The following is a 21,766-nucleotide window of genomic DNA, read 5'->3' on the forward strand; positions in this document are numbered from 1 at the left end:
GAAAGCAAACGACTGTCGTGCGTTTATAAATGAACCTGAATGCAATACAGCACTCATTTTCTGCCGGTGTCAGATTTCCATTTAAAAGTTGTTAAGCATTCCCAGTTCCTGCCATTAGCTGTGAGGTTATGTGCTGGATTCCCTCCTCCGGCCCCCCTCTTGCCCACATGCTTGATGTTCGCTTCCTGTCCAGCAGCTCCAGATGGGGCAGATCAATGCGCGCATTCCAGCCTCAGAGCGACTCTAGCGGCATGCGATTCAGTCCAAGCGCCGGTGGATAACAGCACAATGCAGTGACTATGGTGCCACCTGGAAACACGGAGCTTTCCGCACAATTAACTTTGCAATTACTTTTGAAACTGCTAATACGGGGTGAAACCGCAGCGGTGTCGGTAAGTTGTAAGGCGTGGCTTTTTTCCCTGAATTGCTAAATTTGTTTCATGTCTCGTGACGACTGTGATGTCAGGAGCAAATAATTATAAACTCCATGAAAGCCACAGGGCCTTGTGGGTTGTTTGCGCAATCACGTGTGATTATTGATGGTTTGTTCACTTTGTTGTTAATATTAGATGTTATCTGTCTTCACGAATGGATGATAATACATTTGCATTGTCTCAATTCATAGGCTGTTTTATTGAGGTGACTACAGAGCCATGAGGTCCTCATCCTCTCGTTTGTCGAGTTTTTCGTCCAGGGATTCTTTATGGAGCCGGTGAGTTGCCCAATACACTCCTTTTGTGCTACATCAAGTCCATCTGCATATCATATGTGCTTCTTCTTACAAAAAAATGAAGGGTGCTCTTTGCAAACCACATTTTTCTGACTTTAAATTTAATATACAAAGTAATTGGAACAAATAAAAACATTAAGCAACATCCAATGCTTTAAAATCTCTATAATTTAGGCATTTTTTTTCTTTTAGGCAGCTATTAATGTAATAACTTTGTTATATAATAAGTACAGCAAGAGTTCTTACATTTAAGTGCTGCAAAGTAACTCATAGCTTATTGCGAAAATATAGCTCCAAACGGGTAAATCGGCACATTAGAAACTAAATAGTTCAAATATATTATATACAAATTGAAGTGTTTTACTCAGCATAATACACATGCATGTCAAAACCTCTATAACGTTAGATATCTGTTAAGGCGTTTATATGTTATTAAAAATAGATTTAAGTAATATTGCATTGTGATTTCTATCTCGAGTGCATGTAACATTCATTTCTAGCGGTGTCCATACATAAAACTGCAAATAAAATAACTGCAAAAGTTAAAACTCGCCATCGGGTTCTGACGCATGCGCAGTGTTTACTCTCGTTTATCCCGTCATCAGTGGTGGGAGGAGATGAGCGTGCGTGCACGCGCTGGTGTCAGGGAGCGCACAGACCGTCAGGACGGGGGAAAAACGGATGAAAGAGAAAAGGAAAACAGAATGAAACCGCTTTCCATACCGGAACAACAATAATTCAAGGAAATACCTAAAATAGAAGTCATTTTAAGCAGAATTTTGAAGAAAGGCATTTTAAAAACAACCTCGCATCTTACATTTGGGAGAACAAGGAGAGCCCGTTTTTATGTAGATGCAAGTGGATCATTTAGGCGAGAAAAGAGGGAAGACGTGGAAATTACACGCGACGATCATCTCTAGGGACAGGAATCGCATAGGCAGTGAAGAAAACGGCACTGCTACGCTATTGGCAACGTTTAGTTTAATTTCACCATTCAACAACGCTGCGTTCTTGACCAGCCCTGTCTAATTAATGGTGCTATTGTGATTTCTCTCCCCTCCATTTTTATTGGGCGTTTGTGTTGTTAAGGATGCCGGATCAGATCTCCGTGTCCGAGTTTCTCTCGGAAACGACGGAGGATTACAATTCCCCCACGACATCGAGCTTCACCACCCGCCTGCAGAGCTGTCGGAACACGGTCAATGTCCTGGAGGAGGTAAGGCCCGCTGAATTTCTGCTGTGTGAGGGAGGATCTGGCATTGTGCAGGCAAACATAACGGTACACAGCCCGTGTGGGTATACAGAACGATTATCTGTACCATATTATTCACCTTGGGTCGTTGTTGTGAAGGTCCTCTGCATGTTGCTCAGTGTAGATTTACATTACACAATGATGAGGGTTGTCATGCGGAATAACAGTCATATAAATTGTTTATTACAATTACACTTCACATCTTTTGGAGATGTTATGTCATATTTGTAATAATCGACAACATTCAGCTGAACTGTATTAAAGGCATCTAGTTTTTTTTTTTACAGTTTATTAATGATATTCACATGAAAAATACGTAGTATTCTTTAGTTTTTACTATGTACGCTGTAGCAAATTGTAGTACACTGTTCTGTATTATAATTACTGCACGTTAATGTATACGTAACACTTTACAATAAGGTTGTATTTGTAAACACTAGTTAATACATTAGTTAACATAAACAACCACCAAACAATCTATTTACAGCATTTATGAATCTATGTTCATGTTATAATTTAAGCATTGACACATTTTTAAGGTAAACATTTTTCATTAAGTATATTAGCATTAAATAACATTAACAAATATTATATTATTATATATTAACCCTATGTTGCTCATTGTAGCCAATACATTTACTAATGTTAATAAATACAACCTTATTGTAAAGTGTTACCATTGTATACTATTGTGTAGTAGTAATACTAGTACTGTAAGTCAAGAAGAACTATATGGAGCGCATCTCTTTTGGGAATCTACTGTATACATGGGTTGATAAAAGTGTGATTTGTCTATGTAAGATTACAGCTGGATTTGTTTTATTGATTTGAGCAATTTTTCTATTTAACTTAAATGGTAGGGCATTCCCAAAAGCAAGGAGTTCGATTCCCAGGGAACACTCATATTGATTAAATTTATGCCCTTGCGTTTACTGTAAGGCACTTTAAAAAACTGTCTGCCAAATGCATAAATGCAAATGCGAATTGATTTTGTTGGCTGGCGGCTCTCCGTTTCCCTACACGAAAAAATGAATGACATTGCGTGTTATAGAAGTTGGTTTGGTGATGCCCAGAGACAACTTCAGCTTTCTGATAAATTAAAATTAATTTTATTATCAACATCCAGGACCAACAATGAGGACCATCCTCATCTGTGTAATGAATATGATGTGAGGATAGTTATTCAGAGACTGTACACTAGCTGTTATACATGTGTAACTGTAATTAGATCAACCCCAGTTAATTAGTAAAGAGCAACAAATGCAGTGAGAACATAAGGGAAGACAGATGGGCTAATGGTACCAATGACCTGCGCATTATCATGTTTTAAGATGTAGTGAATTAACATCAAAATATCAGGGGAATAAAGAAATTGCACAGTAATTTTTACACAAATCTGCATGAATTTTTCCTGAGGTTATAGATTGTTATAATGTTTCTTAATGCTTTTTTAATCACACAATCTAGCCCAGAGGTTTTCAAACAGTGGCTTGGGACCCACTTGTGGGTCAGGCAAAGTCACTCACTAGGCTGTTGTGGTTTAGTAGTATATTTCCATTTTGAGATAGATTTTGAGATAGATTATACTAGATTATATATTAAAGAAAGTTTTGCGAACGACTGATCTAGCCTATATTTCATTTATACAGTTTGAATTCATGTGTGCATTTGCTCATATTATTTTGCGCTTTTTGATGTCTTGGATACGGAAACATAAGAAACAGCCAGTTGTGCTTCCATAAATCTTAAAGAACAGAAATCCCACAAGTCATGCCAACATCTCTCATCCTCGAGAAACTGAGATTTGTGATGTGCTAAGAATAGTTCATGTAAAAAGGAGAGGTTATCCTCCTGAGCAGTGCTTCCAGGAGCAGAGAGAGAGAGAGAGAGAGAGAGAGAGAGAGAGAGAGAGAGAGAGAGAGAGAGAGAGGATTAACCTACTTACACATGGGCCAGTAAACACCTGACTTGCCAAGACGACACAGAGCTCTGCAGGCGGATGAAGGGGTTTCCTCTTGCTATGCTACACAGCTCAGTTTTTGTTTAATGGTCAAAATAGCAACAGTGATCCTTAAATGACCCCAGGAGACGGAAATGTTACCACTATGACTTACCAATGTCTCGGTTAGTGAGTACATACTGAGTGCATTAGTGGTTTTAGCTAAATGTGTTTCCAGTGAACTTGAGATCATTCACACTTTCTGTCACAGTTTTGGCAACTGTTTTGACAGCGTCACCTTGAAACCAGTTTAGTATTTTGCATCACAGGTTAATTTGTGGCAACTATGTTTTAATGAATGAATGAAGTTTATTCGGTTACTAACCATAGAACAAAATATATTTACAGCAAATACATTACAAACCAGTGGGGTAACTGAAAAGGTGTATGCTTAAGCCAGGCTTATTACGCCTACCCTACTAACCAAACAACATCTACCCATGGTAATTTGGGCATTAACAGTATACCTATATAAACATATGGGTACATACATAAATATATACATACCCAGCCTCGACCCATCTTCAATGCTCTAACTGAGGGAAGCAGGTTGTTCCCCAAAATCTCACAATACATGGCCCTGCCATCCTCTCCTTAATACAGTGCAGTCGCCCTGTCCCATGTGCAGAAAAACACCCCCAAAGCATGATCCTACCACCCTCCATGCTTCACAGTAGGGATGGTGTTCTTGGGATGGTACTCATCCTTCTTTTTCCTCCAAACACATTTAGTGAAATTATGACCAAAGCGTTCTATTTTGGTCTCACCTGACCACTTGACTTTTTCCCATGACTCCTCTGGATCATCCAAATGGTCTTTGGCAAACTTAAGACGGGCCTGGACATGTGCTGGTTTAAGCAGGGGAACCGTGCCATGCATGATTTCAAACCATGACGTCTTAGTGTATTACCAACAGTAACGGTGGTCCCAGCTCTTTGCAGGTCATTGACCAGCTCCTTCCCTGTAGTTCTGGGCTGATTTCTCACCTTTCTTAGGATAATTGAGATCTCACGAGGTGAGATTTTGCATGGAGCCCCAGTCCGAGGGAGATTGACAGTCATGTTTAGCTTCTTCCATTTTCTAATGATTGCTCCAACAGTGGACCTCTTTTCACCAAGCTGCTTGGCAAGTAGCCCTTTCCAGCCTTGTGTAGGTGTACAATTATGTCTCTAGTGTCTTTGGACAGCTCTTTGGTCTTGGTCATGTTAGTAGTTCGATTCTTACGGATTGTATGGGGTGGACAGGTGTCTTTATGCAGCTAATGACCTCAAACAGGTGCATCTAATTTAGGATAATAAATGGAGTGGAGGTGGACATTTTAAAGGCAGACTAACAGGTCTGTGAGGGTCAGAATTCTAGCTGAAAGACAGGTGTTCAAATACTTATTTGCAGCTGTATCATATAAATAAATAGTTAAAACGTCATATATTGTGATTTCTGGATTTTTTTTGATATTATGTCTCTCACAGTGGACATGCACCTACGATGACAATTTCAGACCCCTCCATGATTTCTTAGTGGGAGAACTTGCTAAATAGCAGGGTGTTCAAATACTTATTTTCCTCACTGTATTTTGTTACTTGTGTTGTTACAATTTATGGACATAAATTAAACTTATCTTAAATATTCTTATGCATCCATATATATTTGTCAAAAATTAAGATTTTAAACAGTTAAAAAAAATAATGAATAGAATTACTCCTCTTAAGATCATCAGTAAGACCATTCCACAAGTCGACCCCTTTAACTGAACTGGTATTCATTTTAAAGTTTCTGACTATTTGTTTTTTTAAACAAGTTCTCTCCTCTTAAATTATATTTCTGTTCCCTGTTTTCAAACAAACATAGTACATTTTAGGCAATATTTGCCTATTGACTTTGAACATAAATACATCAGTATTTAGACTAAATAAGTCGTAAAATGTTATTGCTTTAAATTTTTAAAACCATGAATTTTTTGTTGGTTCATCTGTTGTAAAAAATACATTTGGTGTCAATCCTGGCCTATAAGACTTAGTTTAGCCTGAGTTTGATCTACTAGGGGTTTAGCAGGTGTCAGAAACTTCAAAAACAGGTGAAGGAATGTTGTTTTAGTGAGTCACTGTGTACAGTAAACATTTTGCTTGCCCTTCAGACATTCAACAGTGTATTGTTTGTCATTCAAATTACTGTTAAAACGTATTACGGTAGCAGAGATAAATTTGCATATGCCCAGCCTGTATACTTGGTATAGGTTGCATATGAATTGTAGGACCAATGCGTATTAAAAATGTGAGTTTATCTTGTTGCCATATATCTATGTTTTAACCATCGTCCAGTTTGATCTCAACAAAATGACTATTATGACCATGTATCCCCATTTATTAACTGTATAATATTCTACACATTCTCTGTCCAGTCATTTTGCCCTCAGACACATTTCATACAAACCTTCTTTATCTAAGTAATGGTTTTTCATGATGGTGCTCTTGTACATTTTTATTACGAGGACCAGATGGCAAAGTGAATGTATTGACTGCTGATTGACAGACTGCTGACATGCATACTTATTTCCCCTCAATTTCTATACTCAAATTTCGATTTTGCCAAACAATATTGCAGAATAGCTTTCTCACAAGGGCTTGCCTGGCAACACTTGTTTACATTTGGCTCATTTGCATTTTACACATCCTATTCCAAGCAACACAGTAGCATGGAAGACAAAGGATTTTCGGTTTTACCCCAGCATGAAGAAGCACTGCCAGAACTGATAATCTGCCCTGAGTGTTAAAGAAAAAAAATCCAGTAAATAATGCTGCAGTTAGTGCTTCATTTACATGGGCATAGAATAAATCCCCTGCACAGAGACGTGCTGGAATATTCTGCAATGCACCAAAATCCATCCAACTATAGACCAAATTCACACAGTATATGCCTGATGTGAAGCTTAAAGCGCACAAAAACTTTCACTGTAACACGTTACTTGTAATTACTATACTAGTAATGCATGCAACTTACCCAGTATAGAAAGGACTTAAATGTATAATTACACTGTAACAAGGACACTGTAAAATAAAGTGTAACCCTGTCAAAAGTTAAACTTATCTGTAGTAGTCCAGCTGTATATGGCAGTGAAATTCTCTTTAAAACTGAATGACATTCACATTCATACTGCAGTGCATTCATTGCTTACTCATTTCTGTCTGTAGTGCCAGATAAAAACATCTCGGTCATTTCACTGAAATATGCTTCATTGTTTGGCACTTCAGGTTCACAGAACAGGCATAAGCACTGCATGACTCATGGTTTTTATGTGGTGTGCTATTTCAATATTATGTGTAAATATATATTACTTCATCATTATATTATGATTATGGGTACCATTGTTTGTAGTTTCGATTTAATTAAGCAATCTCATCATAGCGTTTATTGATTGTAGCATCAGTAAAAGTCAAGTAGCCCTTTTATGAGTCTGTTTTTGACTACAGGAGTTGACAGAGGTTTGAGATCTGTGTGCTTTGTTAGCCTTACACAAACTTATTTTGACACTTCTTTTCCCTGTTCAGGCAGGGTGGCCTCTGCGCGGCAGTCATGGGAACAACGATAAATTGTTCTAGTGACCTATTTTACGGCAGAAGCTGATTTGCAGCCATTGATTTGTGGCCAGATGGAAAATCAGAGGATTTTCACCACATTTGGTTGCCTTGAAATTCCTGGTGCATGAGATCTATGGGATTGTACCGTTGGACTGTCACTGCTGACTACATTTTCATTTTTACAAAATAATGTTTAATCTAGTAGGGAGGAGATTGAGCTGTCAAAATGATTTAATTACACTTGAAATCATATTTTAATTTATAAATTGGACATTTCCAGTTCTGGATGTTGATACAGTGCCATATCAGGACCATGGCCCGGTTGCATAAAGCACCTTAAGTTTTCCCTTAAGTATGACACTTAAGGGGTAAATTCCCCTTAGCTAAGAGAATAATTTAAGGGTGTTGCATAAAGTATAATCCCTTAAACGGTTCTCTTAGGTAAGGGTAATCGTTAAGTGTTTTACGGCAGTGACCCAGGTTTTCCTGTTATAAAATACTATTGTTGCCATAGATATGGAACAGAAAAAACTTAAGGGTATTTCGGCAACACCCTTAAGTTTAAGTGAAACATAAGGGTGAACTTAAGGGAAAATTACACTTAAGGTGCTTTATGCAACTGGGCCCATATCTTCCAGCGAAAAATGAATTAATTATGAATTAATAGAATTGTTGTGCTGATAGACATTGATATCAGTGATCGACGACAGTCAGACGTTTCGCCGATCTTAGATGCCTTGTACGATGCTGTGACAATATTTGGCTTCTTTGGCATGAATGTTTCATACTGCCATGCATTATGTGATTTTTCTCAAGCGAGAGAGCTCTTGCGCTAGAATTGTTCCAGTTTTTTGCACAAAAGTCATGTACGGTGCATGTGGGTGTCAGTGACTCATTTGTATTAATGACATTGATTTGCAGCAATATCTACTTTCTCTAGTTTCAAAAGGTTTTGGTCGGGAGTAACTCTGTTGCCAGTTCCCTTACGAAAATTAATCATGGTTTTACTACAGTCAAAACAAAAAAACATGGTTACTATGGTCCATGGTTACTACCAAAAAAAGCTGTGGTTCCTTTTTATAAGGGTTGCCCTGGACACATGGTCTGATGGAGTGTTGGTTGTGGTCACATGGGTATTTTCTAGCTATATTTTCCATTAAAGTAAAACCTCTTGTTTTTTAACCAATTCAGTAGGGCTGGGTATCGATTCAAATGTTCCAGATCGATTCGATTTCGATTCACAATCTATTAAATCGATTCGATTTCGATTCTCGTTTAAAGGCGGAGTCCATGATGTTTGAAAGCCAATGTTGATATTTGAAATCACCTAAACAAACACGCCCCTACCCCAATAGAATCTGGACCTTCTGTTGATAGACCCGCCCCACACATACGCAAACCGGCATTTGATTTGATTTGATTGGCTATAAGTGTGTTTTGGTAGTCGGCCCGTCTCCTTTTCCAACGCGTTTTTCAAACATCGTGGACTCCGCCTTTAATTTTTGATTCCAGTTCTCAGGTCGGTTTTTATCCTCGATTCAACTCAATGAATATAGATTAAATACAAATAATATATTAATAAAAAAGAAGTGGGTAATTAATAAAAAGAAATTAAAAGCCACAACACTATCGTCGTCGTCTTGCTTGCGAAATCTAAAATGCTTCCATACTTCTGACTTTTTATGTGAAGGTGGCATCAACGTCGATGAAGCACCTGAAACCGCCATTTTAAGCACTGTATGAATGAATGACAGGCTCGCCTCTCGCTCCTTGGTAACATCGCGCAAGGCAAAAAAGAGGGTGACATCTAGTGAAGAAGACTAGTAATTATATTAACGTTAATCTTACGTTCAATGTTTGTGGCAATAAATATGAAAGAAAAAAATCTATTCTGCTCTTTGAGAATCGATTTTCGACCACATTTTAAAAAACGATTAATCGAAAAATCGATTTTTTGCCCAGCTCTACAATTGAGTGGCTTGTCATAGATAAATGAGCAAAAACGTAAATATGTAAATATTGATTTTGCGGCTTTACTTCCTGCTCACTACTGCGCAGGACTGGTCCCGAAATCGCTACTGCGCAAACTAAAGACCCAAGATGTCAGCACCGCATCGGGACACTGACGGCTTCACTTTTCACCAATGGAAGAAAGCGAACGGGCGTCGTCCATCTTTTTTTACAGTCTATGGTTCGCACACACGTAAAAACATACTATACTCTGGGTATAACAAAGCAACACCTCAGTTGTGACTATATTTACGATAGATTGCTTTATCATATCACTTCCTCTCTTTTTTCTTAGATCAATATTTTATGTTCTTTATGCTAGATAATGTTTTGTGTATAACTTGTGATTATAAGCAAGGTCTAAGCTTTACATCAGGGGCTTTATCACCCTGTCAAGGTTTATTTGGTGATAATGAATGACTGTACATTATATATTATTAGTCAACACCTACACTAATCTTTGCCTGCTCACCTAGGATGTATTTGCTTTGTGTCATCATCCATCAGAAGCAGCAGCCTTTGTAGCGGACTGTGATGACTAAACAGTGGCTGCTTAGTGTTAGTCAGCAGAATAATAATGCTTGAGGTCTTGGCTAAATCTCTGCTGATGTGTGATTCTGCTGTGTGCTAGTCATTTGAGAACTGCCCAAGCTAAGCTCAGCTGTATGCTTATAAAAGCACATGCTGTGGCTGACGGAGAAACAGTGCCCGGCGTCCCCTGTCCTTGCGTTGAGGTCACCAGACGTACACTTAGGAACGGCCCATAGGGCTGACCGGCACCCTTGCGTTCACTTCCTCTACTCTGAGTCTGGATAAATCAGCTGATGCTAAAAATATATTGTTTGTTTTAGAACATGATTGTGGAAGATCCCTTTTGTTTTTGCTTAGGCCCTGTTTACACCTGGTATCGTGTGTAAGATCTAAGCCGCAGCTACGCCATAGGTTATTCGTAGCTTGTGCATAGCTCTGCGTAGCCTGACGTGCACCTTGCAAAAATTTTAACAGCACGTTATGTTCTACGCGGAACGCAAGCTCTGTGATTGGTCCACCAGAACCTTTCAAGTAAAAAACTGCGTCATAGATATTTCCGTTTGCGACGTTGAAAACAAAGATGGGCCAAGTTGATGAGTGATTTAACTTAAACTGCAACAAAAGTCGCTGTTTATTTACGTCCATTGTTGTTGGTCTTCTCAAATCATACACAACAAGTTGCTGTTTCTTCTTCGTTTGTGGGTAAACTTGCTAAGCTGATTCTTCATTGACGATCGCACTGCTACTGTGGTTACACGCGTGGATACTGCCTACCAGCGGTCTGCGCGTGTGTTTGCATGTCAACGCGGACAATGACGCAAAAGTATAAATGAAAACCGACGTGTAACCTACACCGTTGCGACAATGCCGTAGGACCTACGCACAACTATAACAAGTCCATATAATTTAAACTCCATTTCGTGTTTTCACTTCTTTCGCCAACTGTACGCCTGCTACACAATAAGGTAAGCAAAGTTTTTAGGCTATAAAAGCAATGTTTTAATTAAACGGCACCAGAATACCAAAAAAATGGCATCTAGTAGTACCAGTAAATGCTTTGGCCCCACCCACATTTTTTTGTTGCTTCCGACCATAGATATATACACTAGATGTCACCCTCTTTTTTGCCTTGCGCGATGTTACCAAGGAGCGAGAGGCAAGCCTGTCATTCATTCATTCAGTGCTTAAAATGGTGGTTTTAGGTGCTTCATCGACGTTGATGCCACCTTCACATAAAAAGTCAGAAGTATGGAAGCATTTTAGATTTCACAAGCAAGACAACGATGATAGTGTTGTGGCTTTTAATTTCTTTTAATTAATTACCCACTTGTAAACTGCTGTTCTCTGTTCCCTTTCAGTCGGTCACTACGACGTCACGTCGTGACCGACGAATTGGGAACCGCTTCGCGGGTGACCTATCTACTTCGAGAACTATCAAAAACGCCAATGAACTTGGCATGCAGGTATTTGCATAATGCCGGCGCCGCCCCGCCAGGTGCGTATATAAGGCGCAGGTGCATAATACCAAATCAGCTTTATTGCTTCGAAGCCGGCAGACATCTGCTCTCGAGAAGCTGTTGACTGATCTTCGTAGATCCTGTTCTGTGTGGGAAGAAAATATCTCAGCTTGCTGAAGTTGGTTGGGCAAGACACCTCAGCGGAGGCTCGCAGTGTTTTTTCCACCCTTTCTCTCTCTCTCTGTCTCTTTAATTTAGGACTTGAGTTCGAGTGAGTGCGTTTGCCTCTCCCTGTGTGTTTCACCAGCTCGCACAAAAGAGTGATTTCCCTAAAAGAGCAGCACGTTTGAGCTTTGTGTCTTTTTAAAGACAGCCACTCATTCGTGTCACGGTCGGGGTCGTCTTTTTAAAGATGGATTTCCGTCCGTGCTCCGTTTCTGGATGCGGTGTGTTCATCGCCCCCCAGGATGGCCACAAGCGTTGTCTCTCGTGTCTGGGGCTCCAGCACGCAGAGGCAGCGTTGCGTGATAGCTCATGCCCCGTCTGCGAGGGCATGACTATAGCGGATTTGCGGAGACGGGTGTCGTTCCTCCGGCAACGGCCCCCGTCTTCCCAGTCTGGTGCTGCTAAGGGCGCAGCTACCAGATTGGCGAAGGATGACCTCCGTATAACGGTGCTGGGTCGGTCTGCTGGTTCGTCCAGTAGCTCCCAGCGCCCTGATCCGTTGCCAGCGGAGGTCCCGATGGAGACGAGCGGCCCGTGTTCTACGGTGTCCTCGCGCTCTGTCGAGCCTCCACCTGACGCGATGTCCACCGTAACGTCGGAGGGGGGGTTGTCAGCCTCGGACGTCGATCCGGATCCGCTCCCGCCTTCGGGCCAGGTTGCGGCTTCTGCGTTCGACCCTGAGATGGCAGCCATGCTCGCTCGGGCGGCGGAGGCGGTCGGCTTGGAGTGGACTAAACCTCCCCCACCTGAACCGTCCCGCCTCGATGATTGGTTCTTTGGGGGTGCCAGGGCTTCTCAGTCCTCGCCCCCGGTGCCTTTCTTCCCCGAGGTGCATGAAGAGCTGACGCGGTCGTGGAAAACCCCGTTTTCCGCCCGGAACCGGCCGTATCAGCCTTCACCTCTCACCTCTCTCGAGGGTGGAGATGCCAAGGGGTACACTGGTATCCCGTCAGTGGAGCGCCCGGTCGCGATGCAGTTGTGTCCGGCCGGTGTCGCTTCCTCCTGGCGGGACCAGCCTACTCTCCCCTCACGGGCCTGTAAGCAGTCTTAGGCGCTGTCCGGTGCTGCTTACAAGGCTTGTGGGGAGGCAGCCTCTGCCCTGCATGCCATGGCATTGCTGCAGGTTCATCAGGCTAAGGCTCTGAGGGATCTGCACGCGGGAGGTCACGACTCGGCGGAGTTCTCTGAACTACGTGCGGCTACAGATCTGGCGCTTCGTGCGACCAAGGTCACCGCACGCGCCGTCGGGCGTGCGATGTCTACCCTGGTAGTCCAGGAACGCCATCTCTGGCTGTGTCTGGCGGACATGAAGGACGCTGATAAAACCCGGCTCCTGAATGCTCCGGTTTCCCAGACCGGCCTGTTCGGCGAGACGGTCGAGGAGTTTGCGCAGCAAGAAGCAGACTGAGGCCATCGCTCAGATCATGCCACGTCGGAAGCGTCCTGCGCCTGCCCCATCCACGTCGGCGCCTCAGCCTGCTCCTCGCCGAGGGCGTCCTGCGGCGGCCGCCTCCGTTCCTCCCCGGGGCTCTTCTAAGAAGCGAGGAACCGGTCGTCAGCAGCCCGCCCCGCCCGCTCAGCCCGCTTCAAAGGGTGGTAAAAGAAGATCAAAGCGGCCCTGAGACGGGCGACCTAGAGATGGAGGGGATCGCTCTTCGGGAGATGGTGAAGGCACCACTCCCCCCACCGGAGGAGGGCCGGTTGGGGAATCTTTTGTTTCATTTTTCTGTTCCGCCGACTTTTCAGTCGGCACCCACAAATCCACAAAAAGAGCGAATTCCACTTCCATCTCTAGGTCTTCAGATGAGCTCCGGAGATACGAGCGGGCTCATAACCCCCCCTCGTTCTCCGACTCATCAGAGGAGAACGAGAGCGACGCACGGGCTCATAACCCCACCGCGCTCTCAGCCGGTAGGAGACAGCTACGGGCTCATAACCCATCGTCTCCCTCCTCCTTCGCCAGAGGGTGCATCGAGTGGTGTGAGGTGTCTTCAGCAGAGCCTCCCTTACTCAACCACCCAGCAACGGACTCAGGTGAGTGTTATCACACACAACACTGCTGTCGGTGCGGCCGTTACGCACACAACGGCGATCACCTCCGTTGCGCCCGCCGCGGGTACACCGATCGTGCCTTTAGTCCCTCTCGCACGGTATCTGGGGGCGTGGGAACAGCTTCCCAGCCCGTCGCGTTGGCTTTTACGCACGATTCGTCTCGGCTATGCGATCCAATTTGCCCGGCGTCCCCCCAAATTCTCCGGCGTTCGTTTCACTACGGTGAGAGCTGCCGATGCGCACGTCCTCCGTGCGGAGATCGCTGTCTTATTGGCGAAAGACGCGATCCAGCCGGTCCCTCCAGCCGAGATGAGGTCGGGGTTTTACAGCCCTTACTTTATTGTACCCAAGAAAAGCGGCGGCTTGCGACCGATCTTGGACCTGCGTTCGCTGAACCGTGCACTTCACAGAATGCCGTTCAAAATGCTGACGCCCAAACGCATATTTCCATGCATTCGTCCAAACGATTGGTTCGCATCTATCGACCTGAAGGACGCGTACTTTCACGTATCGATTCTCCCCCGACACAGGCCGTTTCTCCGCTTTGCGTTCGAGGGGCGAGCATACCAGTACAAAGTCCTCCCATTCGGGCTCTCTCTGTCGCCCCGTGTATTCACCAAAGTAGTGGAGGGGGCTTTAAAACCCCTGAGAGAGAGAGGTGTGCGCATTCTCGCGTATCTGGACGATTGGCTAATAATAGCTCAAACACGTCAGACGCTGTGCGATCACAGAGATTTAACTTTAAAACACCTCGCTCGTTTGGGTCTTCGGGTCAACTGGGAAAAGAGCAAGCTTTGCCCCGTGCAGAGAATCTCTTTTCGCGGTATGGAACTGGACTCGATCGATTTGACAGCTCGTCTAACAGAGGCGCGTGTACAGTCGATTCTGTCGTGCCTGAATACAGTCAAGAGCACGAGCGCGGTCCCGCTGAAACTATTTCAGAAGCTTTTGGGGCATATGGCAGCAGCCGCAGCTGTAACTCCGCTCGGACTGCTTCATATGCGACCGCTTTAGCATTGGCTTCACGATCGAGTCCCGAGGAGAGCGTGGCTGCGCGGCATTCACCGTGTTATCATTACACCTGCGTGTCGTCGCACTTTCACTCCGTGGTCAGACCGTGCGTTTCTCCGAGCCGGTGTGCCTCTGAGACAGGTCTCCAGGCACGCGATAGTATGCACAGATGCGTCAGACACGGGGTGGGGGGCCACGTACGATGGGCTTGCGGCTTCGGGGGTCTGGACGACACCCCAGCTGCATTGGCACATAAACTGCCGGGAAATGTGGGCTGTATATCTTGCGCTCGTCCGTTTCAGCAACGAGTTACGGGGCAAAGATGTATTAGTTCGAACAGACAACACTGCGACCGTGGCGTACATCAATCGTCAAGGCGGTTTACGCTCGCGTCACCTGTCGCATCTCGCCCGTCACCTCCTCACATGGAGTCAGAAGAATTTGAGGTCTCTTCGTGCCATTTACATCCCGGGCACGCTCAATGTAGAGGCGGATGCGCTCTCTCGGGCTGCGCGTCCCGGCGAATGGCGACTCCACCCCATTGCGGTTCAGCAAATTTGGAGACGTTTCGGCAAAGCGCAGATAGATCTGTTTGCTTCCCCAGAGACGACCCATTGTCGCCTGTTCTATTCACTAGCCGACGACTCGCTCGGCGTGGATGCATTGGCACACAGCTGGCCGCGAAACATGCGCAAATACGCGTTCCCTCCGGTGAGCCTCATTGCGCAAACCTTATGCAAAATCCGGGAGGACGAGGTGAGCGTGCTGTTGGTGGCACCGTATTGGACAACCAGGAGTTGGTTTCCAGAACTCTCTCTCCTCGCGACAGCCCCTCCGTGGAAGATTCCCCTGAGGAAGGACCTTCTTTCTCAACAAGAGGGCACATTATGGCACCCGCGCCCCGACCTGTGGAACCTCCATGTGTGGTCTCTGGACGGGGCACGGAGGATATGAGTGATTTACCGCAAGAGGTATCTAACACTATTGCTGCTGCGCGAGCGCCGTCTACGAGACAGGCTTACGCGCTTAAATGGAACCTGTTTGTCGACTGGTGTTCTTCCCGAAGTGAAAACCCCCGAGAATGCCCGATTAGTGTTGTGCTTTTATATCTCCAGCGTCGTTTGGAGAATAGGCTGTCACCATCCACTATTAAAGTTGATATCGCTGCGATATCAGCTCACCATTCACCCGTAAACGGTAGAACAGTGGGTCAGCACGACCTAGTCATTAGATTTCTCAGAGGCGCTCGAAGACTGAATCCTTCGCGTCCCCCCTCTATTCCTCCTTGGGACCTGTCCTTGGTGCTGAAATCACTCCAGGAAGCCCCATTCGAGCCTCTGCATAGTGTGAGTGTTAAATTTCTTACAATGAAAACATTGACTCTCCTTGCTTTGGCTTCTGTTAAGAGGATAGGGGATATTCATGCATTTTCGGTCGATGAATCGTGCCTTCAGTTCGGGCCGGCTGCATCCAGCGTAACGCTGAGACCCCGGCCCGGCTTTGTGCCCAAAGTTCCCACCACTCCTTTTAGAGATCAAGTGGTGAATCTCCAAGCACTGCCTTTGGAGGAGGCAGAACCAGCCATGGCTTTGTTATGCCCTGTTCGTGCACTACGTGTGTATATAGACAGGACGCAAAGTTTCAGGACCTCAGACCAGCTCTTTGTTTGTTACACTCGGGTTCTTTCTACTAACTAGTTAAGAATGCCGAGGGTCGGCTCGTGTGTCGGCTTGGAGCCTCTATTTTGGTGCTGCATATTTGCACCATTATGGAAGGCCATCGGGGCAAAAACGTCTAAAAAACTGTTTTTGCCTCTCCTCCACCGCCCTGATAGCTGGTGTTGCGGAGCATCCGCTGTCAACCTATCACTGATGTATTCTCTGTAAACCTGTGTAGGCTAGGCGTCCACATTTGTCCCCTACGTGGGGTTCATTTGTGTGTATAGTCCGTGGGGTTCTAATCCTCCACGTTTTTCCTTAGCAGAGCCTGCTCTGCACCTCTCAACATACCATGTATTGTTCAGAGACTTTATTTTGAGCAACCTGTCGGTTGTTTCATATATTTTTATGTCATCCATTTAACCTTCTTAGGGGATGGCTTCCGCAGTGTTCTAGCTCCGCTCAGTTTAGACGCTTCTCCCAGTTCGCTGCTTCACTATCGTGGGTTAAGGAACAGGTAGTGACCGGCCTTCTGCATTTCGCCTTAGGTTCCGCCCCTTATGTGGAGGGCGGAGGGCTTTTGCAGGCACTGGAAGGGTTCAGCTGCAGTGGCGTTTTGGTAGGGATTCCCAATTCGTCGGTCACGACGTGACGTCGTAGTGACCGACTGAAAGGGAACGTCTCGGTTACGTATGTAACCCTCGTTCCCTGAAGGAAGGGAACGGAGACGTCACGTCCCGTCGCCACAGTTTGCTGTTCCATTGCTGTTCAGGCCGGGCACTGTTGCTCGGCTTCTCAGCAATAATATAGCTGATTTGGTATTATGCACCTGCGCCTTATATACGCACCTGGCGGGGCGGCGCCGGCATTATGCAAATACCTGCATGCCAAGTTCATTGGCGTTTTTGATAGTTCTCGAAGTAGATAGGTCACCCGCGAAGCGGTTCCCAATTCGTCGGTCACGACGTGACGTCTCCGTTCCCTTCCTTCAGGGAACGAGGGTTACATACGTAACCGAGACGTTCTTTTTTATTAATATAATATTTGTATAAAATCTATATTCATTGAGTTGAATCGAGAACTGAGTATAAAAGTGAACCGTAATCGAAATTTGAATCAAGAATCGAAATCGAATCAATTTGATAGCTTGTGAATCGAATTGAATCGATCTGGAACACCTGAATCGATACCCAGCCCTACTGAAAACGGTACTCGAAATCCTCCTGATGAAAGTTACATTTGAAGTAATCTGTTAGTTGTGTGTCAGCTGAGGGTCGCGTTGAGGTAAACAATAAAAACGAACTACCGGTGGCCTGCATTTGTTGTCCTTACATCCACATAATGCACAGGTTCTAGTCATCTTTTATCGAGGGTTTTGGTGATTTCCCATTCAGAGACGGTAAAAGCGGAGTTACTCTTTGGTTGGGTTCGTCTGTTGACTTGAATTGATTTGAGAGTAGGTTGAGCGGTTAAAGAAGCATTAGGCTTGTTCAACTTCATGCGGCGCCGCAAGAATCGACAGCCAGATGATGTCAAAGTACCGCGAGAGCGAGTCGCGAAATCATATGGAGGAGCTTGTTTTTTTAATTGCTCTTGCGGAACCTTGACGTCATCCGGCTGTCGGTCCTTGCGGAGCCGCCTGAAGTCAAACAAGCCTGAAGGCTGCATCAATCAGTGGTTAGTGGGTGGAGCTAATGACTCCAATGAGTTTTGCGCAGTGCATTCTGGTTAATTGAGTCCATCAAAGACCGTTACGAAAATTCCGCTTCAACACACTATCAATCTAATAATCGTGCAAATTTCTTTTTTTTTCTCATGTAAAATGCAAAATAGACATGAATTAGCCGTGATAACAGGCTAGGGTTCAATTCCGCTTTAAGCTAAAGTAAAAGTTTGGTGTTTCAAAAGTTGAGCTCCACTGGAATGTTATGTGAATGAAATCTAGTACATCGCTAGGTATCTGGAAACAGCACAGCAAAACATGACTTCTGCATATCTTATTTCTAGTCTTTTGATGTAACTTTTTCCACAATCACAAATCATGTGGTTTAAGTCAAAGGGGAGCAGTATGAAGTGATATCCTGTACCTGAGTGGAAAATAGGCACGTCACACGCGTTTTCTGCCTGGATTTTTTTAAGTATTCAACTCCTGGTTTTGTGTCCGTGTGTGTTTTACTGTGTTGTGTTTTATTCATCAGACTTTGACGGAACATAGCTTAGGTTCTCAAATCCTTAGAACCAAACACATACCTAACATCCCTGTTCGGTTTCAGTGGGTCTGCCATCATGGATATGTACCAAAAGTGATGATAATCTGACAGTGGCCTGTTCACTTTTATCTAAATTTTTTGTCAATGCTGGAAGGATGATTGCCAGGCCTGTAGTTGTTCATTGGCTTCATCAATGTTTAGGGCGTTGACTTTGTGCAATGTTTTCCATTGCGTTTATCAAATTCTCTTGTTTGTTTCCACTTTATTATTTCAGATTTATTGTAATAAAAACTGTCATCATCCTTGATGCATAAACTTTGTAAAACTTTGGCCTGAGGTTTTTTCCCTGTGCTGTACACTCCAGCCGTCCCACATGTGCGCTGACTTTGGTTTGGCAAAAAGAAGCGATTCCTTAAGGCGGTAATGTTTTTTTGTGCCTGATAGCTGCTGTAGGTCTCTTCTCACCTACATGTGCACATGGCACTGTGATGAGGTCTTGGAAATGTTATCTAGTAAAAGATATTTCTGGCAGGCTGTGGAGAATGCTCTATTTCCTTACTTGGCAGGCATGTGTTGGTTTTGATTCACATTCATGATTGGCTTTCTTGATAAAGTCCACTATTGATCTGCTTGTTCTTAGTGTGAATCTAATGGACTGGGTTTTGAAAGGAGGTAAAATGTGTGTTGTACAGTTTTCAACCTTATAAATTCGACCAGATGGGTGGTCTTTTTTTGCTCTGTTGTTTTGAGAATGTCATTTATCAGAAAATGCTTTCAATTTTAGTTGGAATTAGTGATTACTGAGCAGTCACACATCAGAACTCCTATATGTTTAGTTTCTATGTTTAGTATGGTATATGTATTTCATTTTTAATGCATTACTTTATTGAAAGTTAACAACAAATGTAGGTCTTCAACCTTTTTCAAGCCAAGGACCCATCAAATTAAGACTGGATTTACATACGTTGTTATAATGGTTATGTTACAAAGATATTAAAATAATCCTTTTTTGGTATACACATGTGATATACACATACTGTTAATTTTACTGAATAGATTTTAATGTGGGATCTTCACTTCATGTTTTAACATGTATTATTAGCCTATTATTGGATTTCTGTTTCAATAAAAAATGTATTCAAACATATTTGAAGGACCCCCACTAATACCACCACGGACCCTCAAGGGTCCCCGGACCCCCTGTTAAAGACCCATGCTGTTAGATTTAGGAGGTATTCAGCAGCATTGCAGTCTCCAGTGTCCAGTCTCATGCTAACATAGATTAATTATTTCATTGTTATGGTTATACAAGTGAAACGTGTTTGTTGCACATTTTAACCGTATATTTCACAATGACAATTGTGTATTTGTATAGCACAATTAAAAACTACGGTCGTTGAACAATGTGCTTTCCACAACGTAATCAAATTCGTACTAAAATATCAAACAAAAAAACATAAATGAACCTAAAATTCCATCATTAATATGCATGTCAATCAAAAGCTTTTGAAAAAAAAAGTTTTTAGTCTGGACTTAAAAAGTGAGAAGAGATGAAGATTGTCTTATGCTAATTTTTAAGGCATTCCAAAGCCTGGAGCTGCAATGTAAAAAGCTCGATCTACCCTACACTTAAAGGGCGATTTATAGTCGTGGGTAGGTTCTACGCCGTAGCTGTGCGTAGCCTGACGCGCACCTCACAAAAAATTTCACAGCGCGTCAGATCTACGCGGACCGCAAGCGCTGTGATTGGTCCACCAGAACCCCTCCCGTCAGGTAAAAAAAAAAGAGATATTCACGCGTAAATTCGCGTCATGAGAGGAGCTTCTGCCACTCCGCTCGCCTTCCTGTAATCACGTCACTACTAGAGCAAGCTCCTGATTGGTTAACGTGGCGTGTTTTCCCGCCAAAGTTAAATTTTTCCTACTCGCGCGTTTCCCGCGGCAATTCTCATTTTGCGCGAACTAGACCAGTGAATGAGGCGGAATTGCGTCTACAGCGCCGCGCTAAATGCTTCATTTGCGCCACAAGACCTCCAGACGCGCATCAACGCATCTTCACATTGACTTAACATTGAAATCACTCACGCTTGACGCCTCTACCGCTGTTGGTGTGAACGCAGCATAATAATGTTAATGTTGTCTGACTAATCCCCAAATTACAATAGTCCAGCCTAAATGAAATTAAAACGTGAATTACTTTCTCAAAATCCTTTAAGAAAAGAAACGGCTTAGCTTTTGCAAGCAAACGCAGCTGAAAAAGCAAGTTTTGATGACAGAATTTATTTGGCGGTCAAACTTTAAATTATCATCAAAAATAAAAAAAATTAACCCATGGTCTCAGGCAGGAGGACATCTCATTTAGATCTAAATTTGATAACTCAGATGGACTAAAAAAATAATTTCGTTTTTTTCATTGAAGATTAAACAATTCAATTAAAGCCATGCCTTAACCTGCTATAGGCATGCCATAAGAGACTCCAATCGTGCAGAATTTCGTTTGACAGGCAAATAAACATATGTGTCGTCTGCCCAACAAGGCAAGGCAAGTTTATTTGTATAGCACATTTCATACACAGAGGTCATTCAAAGTGCTTTACATAGAAATGAGAAAATGACAGACCATGTTTCTTAAAGATTGAACCAAGAGTAAGCATCTACTGGGAAATAACAATGGGGCCAGAATAGAGCCCTGGGGAACTCCACCAACCAAATGGGCTTTACTCAAGAAATGTTCGCCCATCTTGACTGAGAAGCTCATATTTTTAAGATATGATTTTAACCATTTTAAAGCTATACCTCTTACACCAACAAAGTCTTCAAGACGATCAATAAGAACAGTATGATCAATAGTGTCAAAAGCAGCTGTTAGATCTAAAAGCACAAGAGCTGCAAAATCACCAGACTCACATAAAATTAAAATATCATTAAAGGTGGATTTTCTTGAATTTTAGAAAAGAACCGCCTTCTCCACTTTTTAAAAAAATGCAATTGTGCAACACTCCTGATTGACAACTAGGAGTACCAATAGTCTTGATGATCCACCCGGAAAAAGAAAAT

The 21,766-nt window shown here is 43.5% G+C and overlaps 1 protein-coding gene across 2 annotated transcripts in view; it reads left to right on the top strand.

Annotated features, from left to right (window-relative positions):
- Positions 1-220: 220 nt before the first annotated feature.
- asap1a (ArfGAP with SH3 domain, ankyrin repeat and PH domain 1a) overlaps positions 221-21,766 on the top strand; it is a 63,783-nt gene continuing 42,237 nt past the window's right edge. The window contains exons 1-3 of one of the 2 annotated variants that reach the window (XM_055201894.2): positions 221-392; positions 626-712; positions 1,820-1,946. In XM_055201894.2, the coding sequence (XP_055057869.2) occupies positions 654-712; positions 1,820-1,946 (186 nt within the window). In that variant the 5' untranslated portion in view covers positions 221-392; positions 626-653. The remainder of the gene's footprint in view (positions 393-625; positions 713-1,819; positions 1,947-21,766) is intronic. The other variant, XM_055201893.2, reaches the window with a different exon arrangement.

Source organism: Misgurnus anguillicaudatus, chromosome 2, assembly GCF_027580225.2.
Source record: "Misgurnus anguillicaudatus chromosome 2, ASM2758022v2, whole genome shotgun sequence".
Lineage (NCBI taxonomy): Eukaryota > Metazoa > Chordata > Actinopteri > Cypriniformes > Cobitidae > Misgurnus > Misgurnus anguillicaudatus.